A 23352-nucleotide genomic window follows, 5' to 3' on the forward strand; every position below is an offset into this window, starting at 1 on the left:
AGAGGATGAGAGGTGACCTGATAGAGGTGTATAAGACGATGAGAGGCATTGATCATGTGGGTAGTCAGAGGCTTTTTCCCAGGGCTGAAATGGCTAGCACGAGAAGGCATAATTTTGAGGTGCTTGGAAGTAGGTGTCAGGGGTAAGTTTTTTTTTTACACAGAGCGTGGTGAGTGCGTGGAATGGGCTGCTGGTGATGGTGGTGGAGGCAGATACAATAGGGTCTTTTAAGAGACTCCTGGATGGCTACATGGAGATTAGAAAAATAGAGGGCTATGGGTATCCCTAGGTAATTTCTAAAGTACGTACTGCACATATTTGGCACAGCTTTGTGGGCCGAAGGGCCGGTACTGTGCTGTAGGTTTCTTTGTTTTCTGTGACAGACAGAGCGAGGCACCCTCTAGCAGACAGGAAAGGCCACGAGGAGTGGTTGAAGCTGGAGAGGCTGAAGATGAGATAAGGAGATCTCAGAGTCAGGAAACTCCTCGCCAGGCTGGCAGAGAATACACCCGGGAAACGGATGTCATGTCCATTCCCATGGTGAGATATCCCGGGACACTGCTTTTAAGTTTCAGTGAAAGACAATTTAGGGGAAGATTAGGCTGAAGTTTCACGTTGGAAAGACAGTAAGAGCTTCCACTTTAATCTGGAGAGGTACACCGAGACCTCGCATCCCAGGAAGGCCAGGACTTCCATTTACAAACGGGTTGGGGAGTACTGAAATCACAAAATTTATTTGAATACCATGTTATTATAATGGTTTGGTGAATTTCAAAGTCATAAGGACATGACTATTTTTGGCTGGGGGAGAGCGTAATGCGCTGGTTAAGATTTTTACTGCTATACTGTAGGTATTTCATTTTAGCAGCTCTGTAGAAGCAGTGTGACCTGTTTTAGGATGTTTGATTTCAGCTAAAAGATGAGGGGCTATGATGTCCAACTTAGGAATGTTGTGTCAGCCAGTCAGGTTGGCAGAATCGGGGGAAAGTTCAAGAGAACAGGCGGAGGGAGGTTTATTTTTGACGGACAGTGTAGCTCACGGGTCTTTCTATTGGCGGGAGTGGCGGAGGGGACAGGAGGGAAGGTGGCTGAGGATGCCGGGGGAAGAGCATCCCTGTGGCACGGTGATTTGTGCAGATGCTCCCGAGAGACAGCCCATTTGTTCGATATGGATTTCAAATGACATTCGGAATGAGCTGGGTGCTTTCACACAGGCTGTGGGTCCGGCGCATGAGTAAAAAGACAACTTCAAGGTGAGCTCCAACCATGTGCAGCATGCTGTTGTGCAGAGGGACTTGGGAGTGTTTGTTCATGAATCATAAAAGTTGGCTTGCCGGTACAACAGGTTATTAAGAAGGCAAACGGAACGTTGGCCTTCATTGCCAGAGGGATTGAATTGAAGAGCAGTGAGGTCATGCTGCAACTACACAGGGTCCTGATGAGGCCGCATCTGGAGTACTGTGTGCAGCTCTGGTCTCCATACTTGAGGAAGGATATACTGGATTTGGAGGCAGTGCAGAGGAGGTTCACCAGGTTGATTCCAGAGATGAAGGGGTTAACCTATGAGGAGAGATTGAGTCGCCTGGGACTGTACTCTCTGGAGTTCAGAAGAATGAGAGGGGATCTCATAGAAACATACAAAATTTTGAAAGGGATAGATAAGATATAAGTAGGAAAGTTGTTTCCATTGGGAGGTGAGACTAGAACTAGGGGACATTGCCTCAAGATTCAGGGGAGAAGATTTAGGATGGAGATGAGGAGAAACTGTTTTTCCCAGAGAGTGGTGAATCTGTGGAATTCTCTGCCCAGGGAAGCAGTCGAGGCTTCTTCACTAAATATATTTAAGATACAGTTGGATAGATTTTTACATAGGGGAATTAAGGATTATGGGGAAAAGGCAGGTAGATGGAGCTGAGCTTACGGACAGATCAGCCATGATCTTATTGAATGTCGGGGCAGGTTCGATGGGCCGAATAGCCGACTCCTGCTCCTATTTCTTCTGTTCTTATTTAGATTGGTTTAACTGTAATGGGCCTTTTTTTTTCCTTTCCTTTTTCCTACTAACTGTTTGATAAAGCTGAAGTTTGTAAATATACTTTCTTTATAACTTAATACCAGAGTACAACATGTTATTTCTTGCCGACCGATAACTGTGTATGGGCCGTATTTACGCAGCATTCGCTCACGTCGAGCTTTCTTCAATCGGGAAGTCACCGCGTTCCCGTTCGGCTGAACCTCAAATCCTACCGAGCCTGGACGTATATTGTTTGTGAAAGTTAGCCTCCTCCCCACTGAGTCGTGTGGTTGTTTGCAGGGCTGGCCGTGAGCCAATTTGCGTACGAGCCCAGTGAAGGGGCTGCATATACGTATAAAATTAAATGGCGTAAGGAGAGTGAAATGCTGAGGATTCATGGACCGTTCAGAAATTTATCTTCATTTTATTTAGAGGTACACCGCAGAACAGGCCTTCCAGCACAACGAGCTGCACCACCCAGTAACCCATGTAAAGAAGAGAGGGGGGAAAGATCATGAGGCCTCATTATCCATTCAGAAGTCTGACAGCAGAGGGGAAGAAGCTGCTCCTAAGATATTGCGTGTGGGTCTTCAGGCTCCTGTACCTCCTCCCTGATGGAAGTATCAAGAAGAGGGAACGCCCCGGGTGGTGGGGGACCTTAATGATGGATGCCCCCCCTTTTTTTTTCTTGAGGTATCACTCTTTGAAGATTCCTTGACGTTGGGGAGGATGGTGCCCATGACAGAGGTGGCAGAGTTTGCAGCCATCTGTAGCTTTTTTCCGATCCTGGGTCATGGCCTCTCCGTACCATCAGTTACTGATGTTGAATGCAAAAAAAAAGTGTTTAATCCTAGTTTTTCCTGAACCTCCTCCCCAGCCTGAGATGTCGGAGACAGGTAAGGTGTTACATGTTACAAAGGTGGGCAGTGGAGAGGGTGATCCTCGCGAGTGTGATGGGGTGTACTTGAATTCTGTACTTAATGCTTGATCTTTGCACCATTCCGTTGCTTCGTGATCGTCACTGTGTTCGTTACAACCATGCACACTGCTTCTCAGCAAGCTTCACACATGTCAAGAATTTCACTGCACACACCCACCTTCCTGAGATTGTAAATTGGAGAGAGGCCAGCTTTGATGCTGTCAGAGAGGGTCTGGCAAGTGTGGATTGGGACAGGTTGCTTTTTTTGGCAAATATGTACTCGGTAAGTGGGAGACCTTCAAAAGTGAATTTTTGAGAGAACAGAGTTTGTATCTTCCTGTCAGAATAAAAGGCAAGGTTAACAGGTTTGCTTTTTGAGAGAACTGAGGTCATACCCATAGTCATAGTCATAGTCATACTTTATTGATCCAGGGGGAAATTGGTTTTCGTTACAGTTGCACCATAAATAATTAAATAGTAATAAAACCATAAATAGTTAAATAGTAATATGTAAATTATGAAGTAAGTCCAGGACCAGCCTATTGGCTCAGGGTGTCTGACCCTCCAAAGGAGGAGTTGTAAAGTTTGATGGCCACAGGCAGGAATGACTTCCTATGACGCTCTGTGCTGCACCTCGGAGGAATGAGTCTCTGGCTGAATGTACTCCTGTGCCCACCCTGTACATTATGTAGTGGATGGGAAATATTGTCCAAGATGGCATGCAACTTAGACAGCATCCTCTTTTCAGACACCACCGTCAGAGAGTCCAGTTCCATCCCCACAACATCACTGGCCTTACGAATGAGTTTGTTGATTCTGTTGGTGTCTGCTACCCTCAGCCTGCTGCCCCAGCACACAACAGCAAACATGATCGCACTGGCCACCACAGACTCATAGAACATCCTCAGCATCGTCCGGCAGATGTTAAAGGACCTCAGTCTCCTCTGGAAATAGAGACGGGTCTGACCCTTCTTGTAGACAGCCTCAGTGTTCTTTGACCAGTCCAGTTTATTGTCAATTCGTATCCCCAAGTATTTGTAATCCTCCACCATGTCCACACTGACCCCCGGATGGAAACCGGGGTCACCGGTACCTTAGCTCTCCTCAGGTCTACCACCAGCTCCTTAGTCTTTTTCACATTAAGCTGCAGATAATTCTGCTCACACCATGTGACAAAGTTTCCTACCGTAGCCCTGTACTCAGCCTCAGCTGCCTTGCTGATGCATCCAACTATCCTGGTTAAGAAAAAGAAGGTGCTTAGCAGGTTTAGCAAGCAGGAACTAATGAGTTACTTGAGGAGTATAAGAAATGGAAGATAACACTTAAGAGGGACTTCAGGAGGACTACAAAAGACATGAGAGTGCTCAGGTAGACAAGGTTAAGGAGAATCTATAGATACCCTAAGGACAGAAGGATAACAAGGGACAAAACTGGTCGTCTGGAAGAAGAATGGTAATCTGTGTGTGGAGCTGAAAGAGATGGTGAGATCTTAAATGGAAATTTTGCATCTATATTTACTCAGAGACGGATGAATGTGAGGCAAAGCATCAGCGGAGCCATGGACCCTATAGAGATCACAGAGGAGGAGGTGTTTACTATCTTGAGGCAAATTGGGGTAGATAAATCCCCAGGGCCAGACAGCATGTTCTCTTGTACCCTGTGGGAGGCAGATGCAGAAGTTGCATGGGCGCTAACAGAGACGAGGTGCCGGAGGGTTGGAGGGTAGGTGATGTTTAAGACAGACGAGGTGCCGGAGGGTTGGAGGGTAGGTGATGTTTAAGACAGACGAGGTGCCGGAGGGTTGGAGGGTTGATGATGTTTAAGACAGACGAGGTGCCGGAGGGTTGGAGGGTAGATGATGTTTAAGACAGACGAGGTGCCGGAGGGTTGGAGGGTAGATGATGTTTAAGACAGACGAGGTGCCGGAGGGTTGGAGGGTAGATGATGTTTAAGACAGACGAGGTGCCGGAGGGTTGGAGGGTAGATGATGTTTAAGACAGACGAGGTGCCGGAGGGTTGGAGGGTAGATGATGTTTAAGACAGACGAGGTGCCGGAGGGTTGGAGGGTAGATGATGTTTAAGACAGACGAGGTGCCGGAGGGTTGGAGGGTAGATGATGTTTAAGACAGACGAGGTGCCGGAGGGTTGGAGGGTAGATGATGTTTAAGACAGACGAGGTGCCGGAGGGTTGGAGGGTAGATGATGTTTAAGACAGACGAGGTGCCGAACGGTTGGAGGGTTGATGATGTTTAAGACAGACGAGGTGCCAGAGGGTTGGAGGGTAGATGATGTTTAAGAAAGGCTCTAAGAACAAGCCAGGAAATTACAGGCCAGCGAGCTGGACATCGATAGTGGGAAAGTTGATAGAAGATATTCTAAGGGGCAGAATATTTAAGTGTTTGGATAGACAGGGACTGTTTAAGGGCAGTCAATATAGCTTTATGTGTGACAAGTTATGTCTAACCAATCTTACAGAGTTTCTCATCTACACGTGACATTCCACGAATGCTGGAAATTTAAAGAAATGCCCACAAAATGCTGGAGGACCTCAGCAGGTCGGGCCGCATTCTGTGGAGAGGGATAAACAGTCATAGTTTTGGGCTGAGACCCTTCATCGGGACTGTGTCATCTGTGGCTTGTGCTCCTCCCCCTCCTCCCGTCTTCTCCTGGCTTCTTCCTCCTTCCCTCCCCGTCCTGATGAAGGGTCTCGGCCTGAAACGTCAACTGTTTATTCGTCTCCATAGATGCTGCCTGACCTGCTGAGTTCCCCTGGATTTTTGGCACTTAGTGTGTGTCCTTCTCTGGGTTTCCAGCATCTGCAGAACCTTCTGTGTTCAGTTTGTTTTCTAGTCCTGACGAAGGGTCTCGTCCCAAAACGTTGACTGTTTGTTCCCCTCCGTAGAGGCTGCCTGAGCCGCTGAGTTGCTCCAGCGGTTTGTGCGTGTTATGTGCTGGCGTGCGTGACAGTAGGCTGACCCGAATCTGAATCAGTCTCCCCGCTGTCTGCCCCCACTGCAGAGACTCCAGCGACACTGGCAAAGTCCAGCTGTGGGTGAATGCCGTGGATTCGCTGAAATCCCGGCTGGACAAGAAGAAGGAGGAGCGGAGGAGGATGCGGGCGCTGCTGAAGGAACGGATCAGGACGGCGCTGTACGAGGAGCACAGCGTGACGGCGGAAAAAGCCAGCACCCTCAGGAGGCTGTTCCAGGGGAAGCGGAAGGGCAAGGGGAGCAAAAAGAAAAGACCGGTGACCCCATCCGTCCTCCCGGAGACCCAGAAGCCTCAACGTAGGTAGGTCAAGGTCGCCGTGAGGTCAAGTACCACCTCAGCGGCTGCAAATTTTACTTGTATCACCAGAGAGGCTACCCCAATCTGTCAATTCCATCCCCACGTGGGCCCATACGTGGCTCCCGGTCTCAGAGTAAATCACTCAGTCAGACTACAGTCAGGCTGGGAACAGGCAACTAACACTCACACCTCAGGGGTGTCAGACAGTGACCACATCAGGTCGCCCCCCAGCCTCATTCACTCCGCGGAAAATAGTACAGCAGAGAAACAGGCCGTTCGGCCCTCAGTGTTGTACTGAACCAGCTAAAGAGCAGATCAAAAATACCCAAACATAATCCCTCCTACCTCCTACCATATCCCTCCATCTTCCTCACATTCATGTTCCTATCTAAATGTCTCTTAAAAGCCTCCCATGTGTTGGCCACCCCCACCTCTCAACTTTAAAGCATGCCCTCTGGTATTAGACATTTTTACCCTGAGAAACAGATGCCCACTCTGTCTATGCTTCCCATAATCTTGTAAGCCTCTATCAGATCTTCCCTCAGCTTCTGGCGCTCCAGAGAAAACAATCCGAGATTTTCCTGCCTCTCCTGCCCTCTGAACCAGGCAGCATACTGTAAAACTCGTCTGCAACCCTCTTCAAAGCCTCAACATCCTTCCTACAGCGGGGTGGCCAGAACTGTATGCAATACTCCAGATGCGACCTGACCAGAGTTTTACAAAGTTGCAACACCACCTCCTGACTTTTGATCTCAATCCCTCAACTAACACCATGGACTTTTTTAACCGCCTTATCGATCTTCGTAGCCACTTTCAAGAAGCTATGAACTTGGATCCCAAGATCTCTCTGCTCAGCAACACTGTTAAAGATCTCTCTAATAACAGTGCACTGTCTCCTTGCATTTGCCCTACCGAGATGCAACACCTCACATTTATCTGGGTTCAACTCCATCTGCCATTTCTCAGCCCCTATCTGCAACTGATCTATATTGTGCTGTGTTCTTCGCCAGTCTCCATAACTTCACCAATTTTGGTATCATCCACAAATTTACTAACCCAGCCATCCAGGTGATTTATACACATCACAAATAGCAGAGGTTCTAGCACAGACCCCTGCGGAACTCCACTGATTACAGATTCCAGCTCAAATAAGCCCCTTCAACCACTACCCTCTCTCATCTATACGCAAGTCAATTCTGAATCCAAACAGCCAATCCGCTGTGGACCCCATGCATCAGGGTCAGCCTCCCATCAGGGGCCTCACTGAAATCCATGTGGACAACATCCACTGCCCTACCTTCATCAATCTCTCTCGTCACCTTGCCGAAAGACTCAATCAAGTTGCTAAAGGCACGACCTGCCACGCACAAAGCCATGCTCGCCCTCCCTAATTAGGCTCATATATCCCATCCCTAAGGATTTTCTCCAGTAATTCCCTACAACTGATGTGAGAGTCACCGGTCTATCGTTCCCAGGATTTTCCCTGGTTCCCTTCTGAAATAGGAATATGACATTAGCCACTCGGCAGTCCACCGGCTCCTCGCCCGTGGTTAGACAGGACATGAAGATACTGGTCAAGGACTGAGCAACCTAGCCTCTTGCCTCCCTCAATAACCTGGGGTCTCCCATCAGGCCCTGGGGACTTACCCACATTAACACTCATTAGGAGGCCCAGCACTTCCTCCTCCTTGACTTTTAAACATCCTAATGTATTCATACACTCAGCATCTATCTCCTGGTCCTCCACATCCTTTTCCTTGGGAAATACTGAGGCAAAGTACTCATAAAGCACCTCACTCACTTTCTCCGCATCCAAGCAGATGTTCCCCCCCTTTATCCTTGAGTGGTCCCACCCTCTCCCTAGTTATCCTCTTGCTCTTGATGTATGTATGCAATGCCTTAGGACTCGCTTCGATCCTATTCGCCAAGGACTTTTCATGGCCCTCCTGGCTGTCTTAATTCCCTTCTTGAGTTCTTTTCTGGCTTCTTTATACCTCTCATGTGCTCCGTTTGATCGTGGCTTCCGAAACTTTCCACACTTTTCCTTTCTCCTCTTGACTAAATCCATCACCTCTCTGGACATCCAAGGTTTTCGTATCTTTCCATCCCCGTCCTTCCTTCTAACAGGAACATACCTTTCCTGCACTCGGTGCAATTGCTCTTTAAACACCCTCCACATTTCTGATGTGGACTTGTCAGTTAAAGAGGTGTTCCCAATTGGTATCTCTTAGTTCCTGCTTAATACCCTGATAACTTGCCCTACTCCAAGTTAAAACTCTCCCATAAGACCATACCTATCCTTATCTACAGCTATCCTGAAAGTTAAGAAGTTGTGATCTCTGTTCCCTAACTGTTGACCCAGTGAAAGGTCAGTCACCTGGCCAAGCTCATTACCCAACACCAGGGCCAGTACAGCCCCTCCTCTCATTGAAAAGTCCACACAGTGATTTGTCCTTCCTGGATGTACTTAACAAACACTGCCCCATCTAAACCCCTTACACTAAGAAAGTCCCAAGTTTGTATTTGGGAACTTGAAATCCCCCCTGACAACAACTCTATTTCATATTCCCTTTATCTGATTACACATCTATTCCTCAATGTCCTGGTGGCTATTAGTGGGTCTGCAGTCCAATCCCACCAGTGTGATTGCATCCTTCCTATTCCTGAGTTCCACCCAAATGTGTCTGACTCCCCCCTGAGTGTCGCTGTCATATTGTCCCTGATTAGCAGTGCAACTCCCTCCCCTCTTCTACATTCTCCTCTGTCTTTTCTAAAACTTTGAAAACCAGGTATATTAAACACTCATTCCAGTCCCTCTCTCAACTAATTTTCCATAATGGCTACAATACCATAGTTCCACATACTGATCCGTGCTCTAAGTTCATCGCCCTTACCCATAATACTTCTAGCATTAAAATGCACACACTTCAAACTTCTGACCCATAAAACTTGTTACTTTGATTTTGCCTTTCAATGCTTTCCCTCACATCTACTTGCTGGTCCAATCCCTCCCTTACTGACCTGGGACTGTGCTTCCCAACCCCTACAAAGCTAGCTTAAACTCTCCAGAGTAGCATCAGCAAACTTTGCAGCCAGGGTATTGGTTCCCCTCCAGTTCAGGTGCAACCTGCCCCTCTTATACAGGGCACCCCCTCCCCAGAAAACGTTCCAGTGATCCAGGAGCTTGAAACCCTGTCCCCTGCACCCCCTCCTCAGCCACTCATTCATCCATGCTATCACCCATTCCTACCTGCCCTAGCCTGTGGCACGGGTAATCAGGAGATCTTTCTCTTCAGCCCCTTTCCTAACTCTATATACTCACTGTGAAGGACCTCTCCCCCTGTTCTGCCTATGGCGTCGGTGTCAATATACACCACAACCTCTGGCTGTTCTCCCTCCCCTTTGAGAATATCCTGCAGCCACTCCGATACATCATGGACCCTGGCACCCGGGAGACAACACCCCACCCTGGTGTGTCTTTTGCGGTCACAGAATCTCCTATTGAGTCCCCTGTAATGATTGTAGTGATGACTTGCAGCAGACTGAAAAGCTTGAGCATGTAGATGTTAAGGAAGAGAATGTGCTGGAGCTTTTGGAAAGCATCAAGTTGGATAAGTCACCGGGACCGGATGGGATGTACCCCAGGCTACAGTGGGAAGCGACAGAGGAGATTGCTGAGCCTTTGGCAATGATCCTTGCATCATCAATGAGTATGACAGAGGTTCCGGAGGACTGGAGGGTTGAGGATGTTGTTCCCTTATTCAAGAAAGGGAGTAGAGGTAGCTCAGGAAATTATAGACCAGTGAGCCTTACTTCAGTGGTTGTAAGTTGACGGAGAAGATCCTGAGAGGTAGGATTTATGAACATTTAGAGAGGCAGAATATGATTAGGAATAGTCAGCATGGCTTTGTCAAAGGCAGGTCGTGCTTATGAGCCTGATTGAATTTTTTGAGGATGTGACTAAACACATTGATGAAGGTAGAGCAGTAGATGTAGTGTATATGGATTTCAGCAAGGCATTTGATAAGGTACCCCATGCAAGGCTTATTGAGAAAGTAAGGAGGCATGGGATCCAAGGGAACATTGCTTTGTGGATCCAGAACTGGCTTGCCCACAGAAGGCAAAGAGTGATTGTAGACGGGTCATATTCTGCATGGAGGCCGGTGACCAGTGGTGTGCCTCAGGGATCTGTTCTGGGACCCTTACTCTATGTGATTTTTATAACTGACCTGGATGAGGAAGTGGAGGGATGGGTTAGTAAATTTGCTGATGACACAAAGTTTGGGGGTGTTGTGAATAGTGTGGAGGGCTGTCAGAGGTTACAGCGGGACATTGATAGGATGCAAAACTGGGCTGAGAAGTGGCAGATGGAGTTCAACCCAGGTAAGTGTGAAGTGGTTCATCTTGGTAGGTCAAATATGATGACAGGATATAGTATTAATGGTAAGACTCTTGGCAGTGTGGAGGATCAGAGGGATCTTGGGGACCGAGTTCATAGGACACTCAAAGCTGCTGCGCAGGTTGACTCTGTGGTTAAGAAGGCAAACGGTGCATTGGCCTTCATCAATTGTGGGATTGAGTTTAGGAGCCAAGAGGTAATGTTGCAGCTATATAGGACCCTGGTCAGACCCCACTTGGAGTACTGTGCACAGTTCTGGTCACCTCACTACAGGGAGGACGTGGAAACCATAGAAAGGGTGCAGAGGAGATTTACAAGGATGTTGCCTGGATTGGGGAGCATGCCTTATGAGAATAGGTTGAGTGAACTCAGCCTTTTCTCCTTGGAGCAGCGGAGGATGAGAGGTGACCTGATAGAGGTGTATAAGACGATGAGAGGCATTGATCGTGTGGATAGTCAGAGGCTTTTCCCTGAGGGCTGAAATGGCTAACACGAGAGGGCACAGTTTTAAGGTGCTTGGAAGTAGGAACAGAGGAGATGTCGGGGTAAGTTTTTTTACGCAGAGAGTGGTGAGTGCGTGGAATTGGCTGCTGGTGACGGTGGTGGAGGCAGATACAATAGGGTCTTTTAAGAGACTGCTGGATGGCTACATGGAGCTTGGAAAAATAGAGGGTTATGGGTAAAGCCTAGGTAGTTCTAAGGTAAGGACGTGTTCGGCACAGCTTTGTGGGCTGAAGGGCCTGTATTGTGCTGTAGGTTTTCTATGTTTCTAACTACTGCAGTGCCTGACTTTACCTTTCCCCACTGGGTCTCAGTACCAGCCACAGTGCCAACAGCCTGGCTGTTACTGTCGTAATCTGATGGGTCATTTTCACCCGCCACCACCCCAGAAGTATCTAAAAGGTATACTTGTTACTGATGGAAATGGACACAGGGGAGACCCACACTGACGTCTTAATCCCCTTGCCTCTCCTGGTGGTCACACATCTATTGTCTGAAGCCTCAAAGGTCTCATCTATAATATCTTCAGCCTCCCGAATGATCCTGAGTACAGCCAACTCTTTAACCCGGTCAGTCAGGTGCTCAAGTTAGGTGCACTTCCCACAGATGTAGTCATCAGGGATTCTGAATTCCCACGTCCGACAGGAGGAACGTTCCATCCTGATGACTCTAGACTGAATAAGGAAAAGGCTTACCCCCTCTGGACTGCCTTCACGTGCTCACACCAAAGCCTTCGCTCTCCATCACTGGCACACTCCAACAATGGCCGCTCCACTCCAGCCTACCCTCCTTTTACTGGCAGCTGAGTCTAGGCCTCTGATGCTGACACTTCCAGTGCCTGCACAACCCAAGGTGACCGGCCTTGCCCGAATCTGCTCCTTTTATGCTCTCTCTCCCGACTTCCGCAGCACTCTGACACCGACACTCAGGATCCTCTTGCCCATGCCGTGGAAAGTTTTACCCAAGTCTGCTCTTGCACTCCCAACTTCAGTAGGCCCCTGACGCCGACACTTTCCACGGCTGGTCTGTCCAATCTCTCCTCATAAAGTCAGTCCCTCCAGGTCCAGTAACATCCTCGTGAATCTTTCCAGCTCCCTCTCCAGCATAATCGCATCTTTCCTATAGCTGGGCAACTAGAACTGAACACAATACGCCGAGCATCATCTCATCAACATCAAACTGTCTGGTACGTCAATCCAAAAATGTCAGAACTCGGTCTCATTCTAACACCCTTCCCACAGAGCGTCACACAACATGGAACTTTGGCACATCTGGTCCATACCACCCAACATTCCCATCGAAGCCAGTCCTATTTGCCTGCATTTGCTCCAGATCCCTCTGAGCCTTCCCTGCGCTCTCCGGGCCCCCTCTGAGCCTCCCCCGCACTCTCCGGGCCCCCTTCGAGCCTCCTCCGCGCTCCCCGGCCCCCTCCAAGGCTCTCCTGTCCGTGTACCTAAATATCTTTTAAGCATTGGAACGCTTAGGAGAAATGTGGATAAATACATGGATGGGAGGGTTATGGGGGTCTGTGTTTCGGGTGCGGATCGATGGGATTAGGCAGGATTAGAGTTTGGCTGGACTAGACGGCCAAAGGGTCAATTTCTATACTCGTGTTCTATGACTGGCCTAAACCAGGACGTTTAAACATGGTGGCTGCACCTACCTCTACCTCTTCACCTGACATCTCGTCCCACACTCACACCACCCACCACCCTCTGAGTGAAGAAGTTGCCCCTTTTAATGCGGAATTATGTCCCACGTTATTGTTTTTCCTTCACCCGGAAAGCGAGTTGGACTTCAGCTACCAGGACAGGTCCGCAGTGGAGGCGACGAGCTCGGACGAGCCCTACAACCCCAGCGAATTTACTGAGAGGCGGAAGGGCAGGGACCTGGTCACCGTGTCCGACCTGGAGCAGCTGAAGGAGGAGGATGGCCGTGCAGGGCGCCCCGTGTCCAGCCACGCAGACGCCGGCGAGCTCAGCGACGTGCGGGTAGACACCCCCACCACCGACAGCACGCACACCGACGCAGAATCCGGCTGGAAATCCTGGATAACCGCGTTGAAAAGGTTCCTACCCGTATTCCCCAGAGCAGGGGGAGTGGGGAAGACACCAACAGAGAGGGAGGGGAGTAGAGGGGGTTCGGACAGCAGAAAAGTGGGGGGACATTAACAACAGAACTACACACCCCAAATCCTGACTTGGGACAAGATGGTTGATGGTCAAGGGGCTGATGTACAATGAAAGAACAGGGTTACGTCACAACTAGATTATCTGAATAAATAGTTTTATTTGAATCAAAGGTCTCCTTTTTGACTCGTATGTTATAGCAGGGTAACAGGCCGTCCAGCCCAGCTTGTCCGAGATGCCCCCTCCAAACTAGTCCCGTTTGCCCGTATTTGGCTTTTGTCCCCCTGAATCTTTCCTATCCTTGTCCTAGAGGCATACAGCTTGCAATAACAGACCCTGTTACACGCCATCCAAAGTTCAAAGTAAATTTATTATCAGAGTACATGTATACAACCCTGACCTTCATTTTCCTGCCAGTATACTGTCACGTACCCCGTGACGGGGATAATGAAACCAGCAGAAATAGAAACCACTTTGGAGTCTCATATTGCTATAAACTACTAATATTTATTAGTAACTACGCAATACAGTAATATAAATGAAGATAAATCACACAGGTTAGCAATAATTATATACAAAAGTAAGTGTGGAATATATATGTATGGAAACCAAGCTTCTTTAAATCTAGGGGTAAATAGATACAGTCTTACGATGTTGAGTAAAGTTCAGTTCAGTTCAGTTCGTGGTATGTAGTTGAGTAGTGGTGGAGAGAGACTGAGTTGAGTCTTCAGGTGAGCTGATGCCGTCGATCTTCTCGTCGTCCTCCGAAATCCTTCACAAGTCACCGACTGTGACTTTAACCAGGGGGACCGGTTTTCCTGTGGTGGAGCTATCACCCAGGCGAGGGTGGACACACAGACAACTCCCCACCAGTCAACCCCTTCCCCTCAAACTGGAATAGCACTTTGGATCGATCCGCCTGTTCGATCCTCCAAAACCCACTTTCTCTGTGGGCACAACCATGCTCATTCAGTGTCCAGATCATGTGTCTGGGGTCTGTATCATCTGACCTCCCATTTATCCCACCGGCTGAGCATCACCTGTCATTCAAAGAGTCCCCCCCTCCTTTGTCTGTAAAGGAGTGCAAGCAGGCAACAAGTCCTTGGAAGTAACATCAACAATCTGCCTTTGGTCACCATAGCAACCTTCGAGCTGTTCAGTTTTTATCTCTGAAGTAAAACTCCAAAGTTAACTCCCATGTCAGTCCAACCGTCAATCTTCGTCTCTCTCTCTCTTTTCCAAACAAACCATCAATGATGAATGTCTCTCTCTCTCTATCTTCGAACAGTTAATAGGGGCACTCCTGCATCCCCTCACAACACTCAGTAAATCTATAGAATAGTAACTATAACAGGAACAATGAAAGATCAACCAGCGTGCAGAAGACTACAAATTGTGCAAATGCAAATATAAATAAATAGCAATAAATAATGAGAACATGAGATAAGGAGCCCTTAAAGTAAGATCATTGGTTCTGGGAACATTTCAATGATAGGGCAAGTGAGTGTGGTTATCGCCTTTTCTTTAAAAGCCTGATGGTTGAGGGGTGGTAACTGTTCTTGAACCTGGTGGTGTGAGTCCTGGGGCTCCTGTACCGTCTACCTGATGGCAGCTGTGAGAAGCGAGCTTGACCTGGGTGGTGGGGATCTCTGATGATGGATGCTGCTTTCCTACGACAGCGTTTCATGTAGATGTGCTCACTGGTTGGGAGGGTTTTACCCATGATGGTCTGGGCTGAATCGACTACCTTTTGTTGGGTTTCCCATTCAAAGGCGTTGGTGGTTCCATACCAGGCCGTGATGCAGCCAGTCAGTACACTCTGCACTACACATCTGTAGAAATTTGTCAAAGTTTGAGACGCCATGCCAGATCTCCGCAGACTCCTGAGGAAGTCGAGGCCCTGCAGTACTTTCTTCACAATTGTACATGCATGCTGGGCCCAGAACAGGTCCTCTGAGATAGTAACACCCAGGAATTTAAAGTTGCTGACCCTCTCCATACAGAGTTTAAACATCAGCAGTTCCTTCCCCCCGCCACCCCGCTGATGTTTCTAGACAAGGTGAGTTTCCCCGACAGGTTATTTATTGCACCAGATTCCAGCACCTGCTGCCTCTTGTGTCCCCTCTGCTTTATCAATGTCACTGTACCTGAATCAACCACTTCCTCTGGGCAGCTCGTTCCACTTACCCTCTGGGTGAAGAAGCTGCCTATTAAATCTCTCCCCCTCACCTTAAGAAGGTCCGGAGGAGGTTTACGAGAATAATCCCGGAAATGAAAGGGTTAACATGAGGAGTGTTTGATGGCTTCGGGCCTGTGCTCGCTAGAGTTTCAAAGGATGAGCGGTGATCTCATTGAAAGGCCGAGGTGGAGTGAGCATAGAGAAGAATCTTTCCTACAGTGGCGGGGTCTCGGACCAGAGGGCTCAGCCTCAGGATACAAAGACTTCCCTCCAGAACAGAGGTGAGGAGGAATCGCTTTAGACAGAGGGTGGGGAATCTGTGAACTTCATTGCCTCAGACAGCTGTGGAGGCCAAGTGACCGAGTATATTTAAAGTGAAGGTTGATAGTTTCTTGATTAGTCAGGGTGTCAAAGGCCACAGGGAGAAGTAGGAGAGAGGGAAAATAAATCAGCCATGATGGAATGGAAGAGCAGACTCGGGCAGTCCAATGACCTAGTTCTGTTCCGATCTCTAATGGTCTTAAACCTGTGGCTCTGGTTGTTGATTCCCTAACACTGGGATAAAAACTGTGTGCAGCCACGCTGTTCATGCCCCTCCTGATTTTCCAAGGTCACCCCTCAGTCTCCTACACACCAAGAAGTCCAAACCTGCCCAACTTCTCCCTATATGTAGTCCCTTGAGTTCCTGTTGCTTCTTCAGATGGCTCTGGTTGGTTTCAACCTGGAGATTAGACGCATGAAGACTCACAGAATCAAAGGCCATTCGGCCCAACAATGACATTGCTGCTACCCATGCGATCCAGGACATAGTGGTACTTGAGCAGGACAGTTAGGGTGAGGATAATGTTGACTGGTTGTTCGGATGGGCAGATCAACGGCAGATGGAGTTTAATCCCGACAAGTGAGAGGTGATGCACTTTGAGAAGACCAATTAGGTAGGATGCATACAATGTATGCCAGGGGCCTGGGTAGTGTTGAGGGAGGACCTCCCTGTACAGGTCCACGGATCTCTGAAGGAGGCAGCCCAGATGGATAAGATGGTGAAGGAGGTATGTGGGATAACCTGCCTTTGTGTTCCAGAAATCAGATACAGGTTTATTGTAAGACCTTAAGTCATAGGATCAGAATTAGGCCATTTGGCCATTGGTGTCTGCTCCACTATTCATTCATGGCTGATCCTTTTCTTTCCCCTTCTCAGCCCCACTCCCCGGCCTTCTCCCCGTAACCTTTGAGGTTGTGTCCAGTCAAGAACCTATCAATCTCTGCCTTAAATACATGTAATGACCTGGCACAGCTGCCTGTGGTAACAAATTCCACAAATTGATCACCCTCTGGCTAAAGAAATTTCTCTGCATTTCTGTTTTATATGGATGCCCCTCTATCCTGAGGCTGTGCCCTCGTGTCCTAGACTCTCCCCCCATGGGAAACATCCTTTCCACATCTACTCTGCCTAGGCCTTTCAACATGCAAAAAGGTTTCAATAAGATCCCCCCCCTCATCCTTCTAAATTCCAGTGAGTACAGACCCAGAGCCATCAAACGTTTCTTGTTTGATAATCCTTTCATTCCTAGAATCACCCTTGTAAACCTCCTCTGGACCCTCTCCAATGCCAGCACATCTTTTCTATGATGAGGGGCCCAAAACTGTTCACAATACTCAAGGTGAGATCTCACCAGTGCCTTATAAAACCTCAGCATCACATCCCTGCTCTTGTATTCTAGACCTCTTGAAATGAATGCTAACATGGCATTTGCCTTCCTCACCACCGACTTAACTGCAAGTTAACCTTCAAGGTGTTCTGCACAAGGACTCCTAAGTCCCTTTGCATCTCAGAATTTTGGATTTTCTCCCCATTTAGAAAATAGTCCTCACATTTATTTCCACCACCAAAGTGTGTGACCATGCATTTTTCAACATTACATTTCATTTGCCACTGTCTTGCCCATTTTCCTAATCTAAGTTCTTCTGCATCCTACCTGTTTCCTCAACACTACCTACCCCTCCACCAATCTTCATATCATCTGCAACAAAGTCATCTATTCCATCATCTAAATCATTGATATACAGCATAAAAAGAAGTGGTCCCAACACCGACCCCTGCGGAACATCACTAGTCACTGGCAGCCAACCAGAAAAGGATCCTTTTATTCCCACTCGCTGTCTCCTACCAATCAGCCAATACTCTAACCATGTTAGTAACTTTCCTGTAATGCCATGGGCTCTTAACTTGGTAAGCAGCCTCGTGTGTGGCACCTCGTCATAGGTCTTCTGAAATTCCAAATATACAACATCTGCTGCATCCCCTTTATCGATCCTACTTGTAATCTCCTTAAAGAATTCCATCAGGTTTGTCAGGCAAGATTTTCCCTTGGGGAAACCCTGCTGACTTTGTCCTATCTTGTCCTGTGTTACCAAGTACTCCATCACCTCATCCTTAACAATTGACTCCAACATCCTCCCAGCCACTGAGGTCAGGCTAACTGGTCTATAATTTCATTTCTGCTGCCTCCCTCCTTAAAAAGTGGAGTGACATTTGCAATTTTACAGTCCTCTGGCACCATGCCAGAGTCCAACGATATTTGAAAAATCATTACCCTTCTCTACCCCTACCTCTTTCAGAACCCCAGGCTGCAGTTCATCTGGTCCAGGTAGCTTATGTATCCTTGTGTCCTTCAGCTTTTTGAACATCCTCTCCCTTGTAATAGTAACTGCACTCACTTCTCTTCCCTCACACCCTTCAACATCTGGCACACTGCTAGTGTCTTCCACAGTGAAAACTGATGCAAAGCATTCATTTAGTTCATCTGCAATCTCCTTGTCCTGTTATTATTTCTCCAGCCTCATATCCGCTCTCATCTCTCTTATTTTTATATACTTGGGAAAAAGATTTTACTATCCACTTTGATATTGTTTGCTAGCTTGCTTTCATATTTCATCTTTTCCCTCCTAATGATTCTTCTAGTTGCTCTCTGTAAGTTTTTAATAGCTTCTCAATCCTCTATTTTCCCACTGATTTTTGCTTTGTTGTATGCCCTCTCTTTTGCTTTTACAATAGCTTTGACTTCCCTTGTCAGCCATGGTTGTACTATTTTACCATTTGAGTATTTCTTCATTTTTGGAATACACATGTCCTGCACCTTCCTCATTTTTCCCAGAAACTCACACCGTTGCTGCTCTGCTGACATCCCTGCCAGCAGCTCCTTCCAGTTGACTTTGGCCAACTCCTCTCTCATACCACTGTAATTTCCCTTACTCCACTGAAATACTGCAACATCAGACTTTACTTTCTCCCTATCAAATTTCAAGTTGAACTCAATCATATTGTGATCACTGGTTCCTAGGGTTCTTTTACCTTAAGCTCCCTAAGGTAAACTTGTCACTCACATATGTCATGAAATTAGTTGTTTTGTAGCGGCAATGCATAAAAAAATATGAATTTTAATAAGAATCCACTGCAATTTACCCCTCACCACCATAGGTCAGTGGCGGATGCAATCCCATTGGCTCTTCACAAGGCCTTGGATCACCTGGTCAATACAAATATCTCTCAGGAAGCTGTTATTGACTAAAACTTAGTGTTTCACAATCATTCCAACAGTCCTGATCAAAAAGCACCAGAACCAGGGCATCTACCTCCTCTTGCAACTGGATTCTCAGCATCCTAACCGGAAAACCACAGTCTGTGTGGATTAGAAATAACATCTCCACCTCGGGTGTGTGCTTAGCCCACTGCTCTACTCTCTCGACACATGCCTGTGTGGCGAGGCACAGTTCAAATGCCATCGATAAGTTTGCTGAGGATACAACCACTGTTGGCAGAAGGCGTACAGGAGTGGGCTATATCAGCTAGATGAGTGTTGTCACAGCAACAACCTGGCACTCAACGTCAGTAAAAACCCAAAGAGCTGATTGTGCGCTTCAGGAAGGGTAAGATGTAGGAACACACACCAATCCTCATAGAGGGATAAGAAGTGGAAAGAATGAGCAGCTTCAAGTTCATTTTGAGTTATATTTTATAAATTTATTAATAGTAATATTTTGTTTTTTTTTGTGCCGTGTGTGATATGTTTTGTGGTCCGGAGGGACATTGATTTGTTTGACCATAAGGACATAAGACATGGGAGAAGAATCAGGCCATTCAACCCATCGATTCTGTTCTGTCATTTCTTCTTGGCTGATTTATTATCCCTCTCAACCCCATTGTCCTGCTGCCTTCTCCCAGTAACCTTTGATGCCCTGACTAATCAAGAACCCATCAACCTCTGCTTTAAATATACCCAATGACTTGGCCTCCACAGCCGTCTGTGGCAGTGAATTCCACAGACTCACGACTGTCTGCTAAAGAAATTCCTTCTCATCTCTGTTCCAATTGATGTCCCTCCGGTCCTAGACCTCCCCACTATAGGAAACATTCTCTCTACATCCACTGTATCAAGGCCTTTCAATATTCAATAAGTTTCACTGAGATTTCCCACCTCCCCGTTCTTTGAAACTTCAGTGAGTACAAGCCCGGAGTCGTCAAACGAGGGGTGGGGTGACAGTGTGGGGAGGAGAGAACGAGAGGAAAAAGCCATCAAATAACCCAAAATCATTCTTGTGAACCTCCTCTGAACCATCTCTAACGCCAACACATCCTTTCTTAGGTAAGGGGCCTAAGATTGCTCACCATATCCCAAGGGTTACTCCCCTGCCCTCTTGCTCCTGTCACCTTGTTATTTCCTTCATTTTCTCCCTCCCCATCCACTCTCACCCCACCATTCTGCCCCTCTCCTTGCCCAACCACTCACCCCACCATGCTCTCCACCCCTCCCACTTCGCTCTCCCCACCACCCCGTTCTCTCCGCCATTCTGTCCCTCTCTCACCACCACCCATACAAAATGGTGTACAATTTTTGAAGGGGGGATGGTGAAAACCCTCCCGCAAAGCAGAGGAAACCACAAGGAGAGGGTGAGAGTTTAAATTGAGGGGATCTGAGAGGGGTTTTATCCCCGCCGGGGATCTGGGACATAGCGCCCGACAGGTTGGTGGAGGGAATGAATGGTCCAGGTGAGGGAATCAGGCCAGTTGGCGCACCATGTCAATGTTTATCAGAGGTCGTCCCCCCATGTTAACCCCATCCTCCAGCACTGACCTGAAGCCTTCGATCGCTGGGCGATCCCGGTGACCGTGTGAACGCTCCCAGTGTCTCCGCTTTGCGCACTCTCTCCGGCGGCGTCCTCCAGCTGCTCGCCGCCCTCTGGTGGGAAAGCACCCCGCCCCAATATCCCTCCAAATTTCATCCCAATTTTAAATTCTAATCAGTGCACTCTAGTTTTAACTAAACTCAAAGTTAAATCGGTCCCAGCCAGGATCCCGCACCCGAGCCCGTCCCGTCCGCCTGCCCCTGAACCGTTTCCCTCTCTTCCCGCTGCCGGCGTCAGCTGGGAGGCGTAGGAACCTTCGGTTCCACGCCGCCGGGTTCGGAAGTTGCTGCCCCGCAGCCATCGGGCTACCTGGACCCGCTTCACTCGGCGCGGAGCTGGACTGGGTTCCGCGGCTGTGGACTCCTCTTTGGAGGCTCTGCGGTTCATCTTCTGCGTTTCAGCTCCCAGGATGAGGTTTTCCGTTCCAGGACATCTCAAAAGTCCTCTTTCTTTAAGGATCGTGGTTTCCCTTCTGCTGTCATCAATGATGCCCTCACCCGCATCTCCTCCATTTCCCGCACTTCGGCCCTCACCCCATCCTCCCGCCACCACAACAGGGACAGAATTCCCCTTGTCCTCACCTACCACCCCACCAGCCTCCAGATTCAACACATTATCCTCCGCAACTTCCGCCACCTTCAACAGGACCCCACCACTAAGCACATCTTTCCCTCTCCACCACTCTTCACTTTACGCAGGGATCGGTCCCTCCGCGACTCCCTGGTCCACACGTCTCCCACCCGGCACTTATCCCTGTAAGCGTAAGTGCTACACCTGTCCCTACACCTCCTCTCTTTCCACCATTCAGGGCCCCAAACAGTCCTTCCAGGTGAGGCAACACTTCACTTGTGAGTCTGTTGGGGTCATTTATTGCATCCGGTGCTCCCGATGCAGCCTCCTCTACATCGGTGAAACCCAACGCAGATTGGGAGACCGCTTCGTCGAGCACCTCCGCTCCGTCCGCCAAAACAGACAGGATCTCCCTGTAGCCACCCACTTCAACTCTGCTTCCCACTCCCATTCAGATATGTCCATACATGGCCTCCTCTACTACCACGATGAGGTTAAATTCAGGTTGGAGGAGCAACACCTCATATACCTTCTAGGTAGTCTCCAGCCCCTTGGTATGAACATAGAATTCTCCAACTTCCGGTAATTCCCTCCCCCTCCCTTCCCCCATCCCAGTTTCACTCTGCCCCCTCCCCCAGCTGCCTATCACGTCCCTCGTGGTCCCGCCTCCTTCTACTACCCATTGTGTTTTCCCCTATTCCTTCTTCACCTTTCCTGCCTATCCCCTCCCTGCTTCCCCTCCCTCACCCCTTTATCTTTCCCCTTACTGGTTTTTCACCTGGAACCTACCAGCCTTCTCCTTCCCACCCTCCCCCCACCTTCTTTATAGGGCCTCTGCCCCTTCCCTCTACGGTCCTGACGAAGGGTTCCGGCCCGAAACGTTGACTCATCGTTTCCACGGATGCTGCTCGACCCGCTGAGTTCCTCCAGCGTGTTGTGAGTGTTGCTTTGACCCCAGCACCTGCAGAGTATTTTGTGTACCTAACATATCGGTGTAGTTATAAAGAAGGCTCCTCTTTGGAGGCTCTGCGGTTCATGTTCTGCGTTCGCTTTTTGTTGTTTGCACGATTTGTTCTCGGATGTTCGTGTGAGTTTATTTCGTGGATTCTGTTTTTCTGTGGCTGCCTGCAAAGAGATGAATCCCGAGGTATGTAAATGCTAAACATACTTTGATAGTGAATTCACTTTGAAACTTGGAGCTTGTTCTCACATGTGTAAGTCCGTGTGTACTCAGTGCAACGACTAACTTACTTGCGGCAGCTTCGCAGGCACACCGCATCGATTCTCACTGCTACCATCAGGGAGGGGCACGGGAGCCTGAAGACACACACTCGGTGATTCAGGAACAGCTTCTTCCCCTCCGCCATCAGATTTCTGAATGGACAGTGAACCCATGAACACAACCTCACTTTTTTAATATATATTATGTTTTTACACGATTTAAATCTACATATACTGTAATTTATTTATTTTTACTTTTTTATATATTATGCATTGTTTTGAACTGCTGCTGCTGCTATGTTCATGACACATGCCAGTGATAATAAACCTGATTATGAAACATTTTTTCGGTATGTAATTCGGTTTTTTTTTCTTTATTACGTATTGCATTGTACTGCTGCCGCAAAGACAACAAATTTCACGGCATACCGGTGATATTAAACTCGATTTTGATTCTGATTTACAGCATTTATGAGAAAAACGAGCAAATTATCCAAGACAAGCACAATTAGAACACAGAGTCCTTTGTAGTGAAATGGTCATTGAGTTGTTAACGTGATAGCGAGCCGGCTAACACACACAAAATGCTGGAGGAACTCAGCAGGCCAGGCAGCATCTCTCTGTCAGTCGACGTTTCGGGCCGAAACCCTTCGGCAGGACTGGAGAAAAAGGCTGAGGAGTAGATTTAAAAGGTGGGGAAAGGGGAGAAAGAAATACCAGGTGATAGGTGAAACCTGGAGGGGGAGGGATGAAGCAAAGAGCTGGGAAATTGACTGGTGAAAGAGACAGAAGGCCATGGAAGAAAGATCAGGAGTGGGGGAGGAGCACCTGAGAGAGGCGATGGGCGGGCAAGGAGGTGAGGTGAGAGAGAGAAACGGTAAAGGAGAGGGGAGGTGGGGGTCATCACAAGAAGTTTGAGAAATTGATGTTCATACCATCAGGTTGGCG

The 23352-nt window shown here is 48.1% G+C and overlaps 1 protein-coding gene across 1 annotated transcript in view; it reads left to right on the plus strand.

Moving 5' to 3' along the window:
* Positions 1 to 21026, plus strand: part of dcst2 (DC-STAMP domain containing 2) — a 74946-nt gene extending 53920 nt beyond the window's left edge. The window contains exons 14-16 of the mRNA XM_072251695.1: positions 5952 to 6224; positions 12908 to 13199; positions 20775 to 21026. Of these exons, the coding sequence (XP_072107796.1) occupies positions 5952 to 6224; positions 12908 to 13199; positions 20775 to 21026 (817 nt within the window). The remainder of the gene's footprint in view (positions 1 to 5951; positions 6225 to 12907; positions 13200 to 20774) is intronic.
* Positions 21027 to 23352: the final 2326 nt, after the last annotated feature.

Source organism: Mobula birostris, chromosome 2 (genome assembly GCF_030028105.1).
Source record: "Mobula birostris isolate sMobBir1 chromosome 2, sMobBir1.hap1, whole genome shotgun sequence".
NCBI lineage: Eukaryota > Metazoa > Chordata > Chondrichthyes > Myliobatiformes > Myliobatidae > Mobula > Mobula birostris.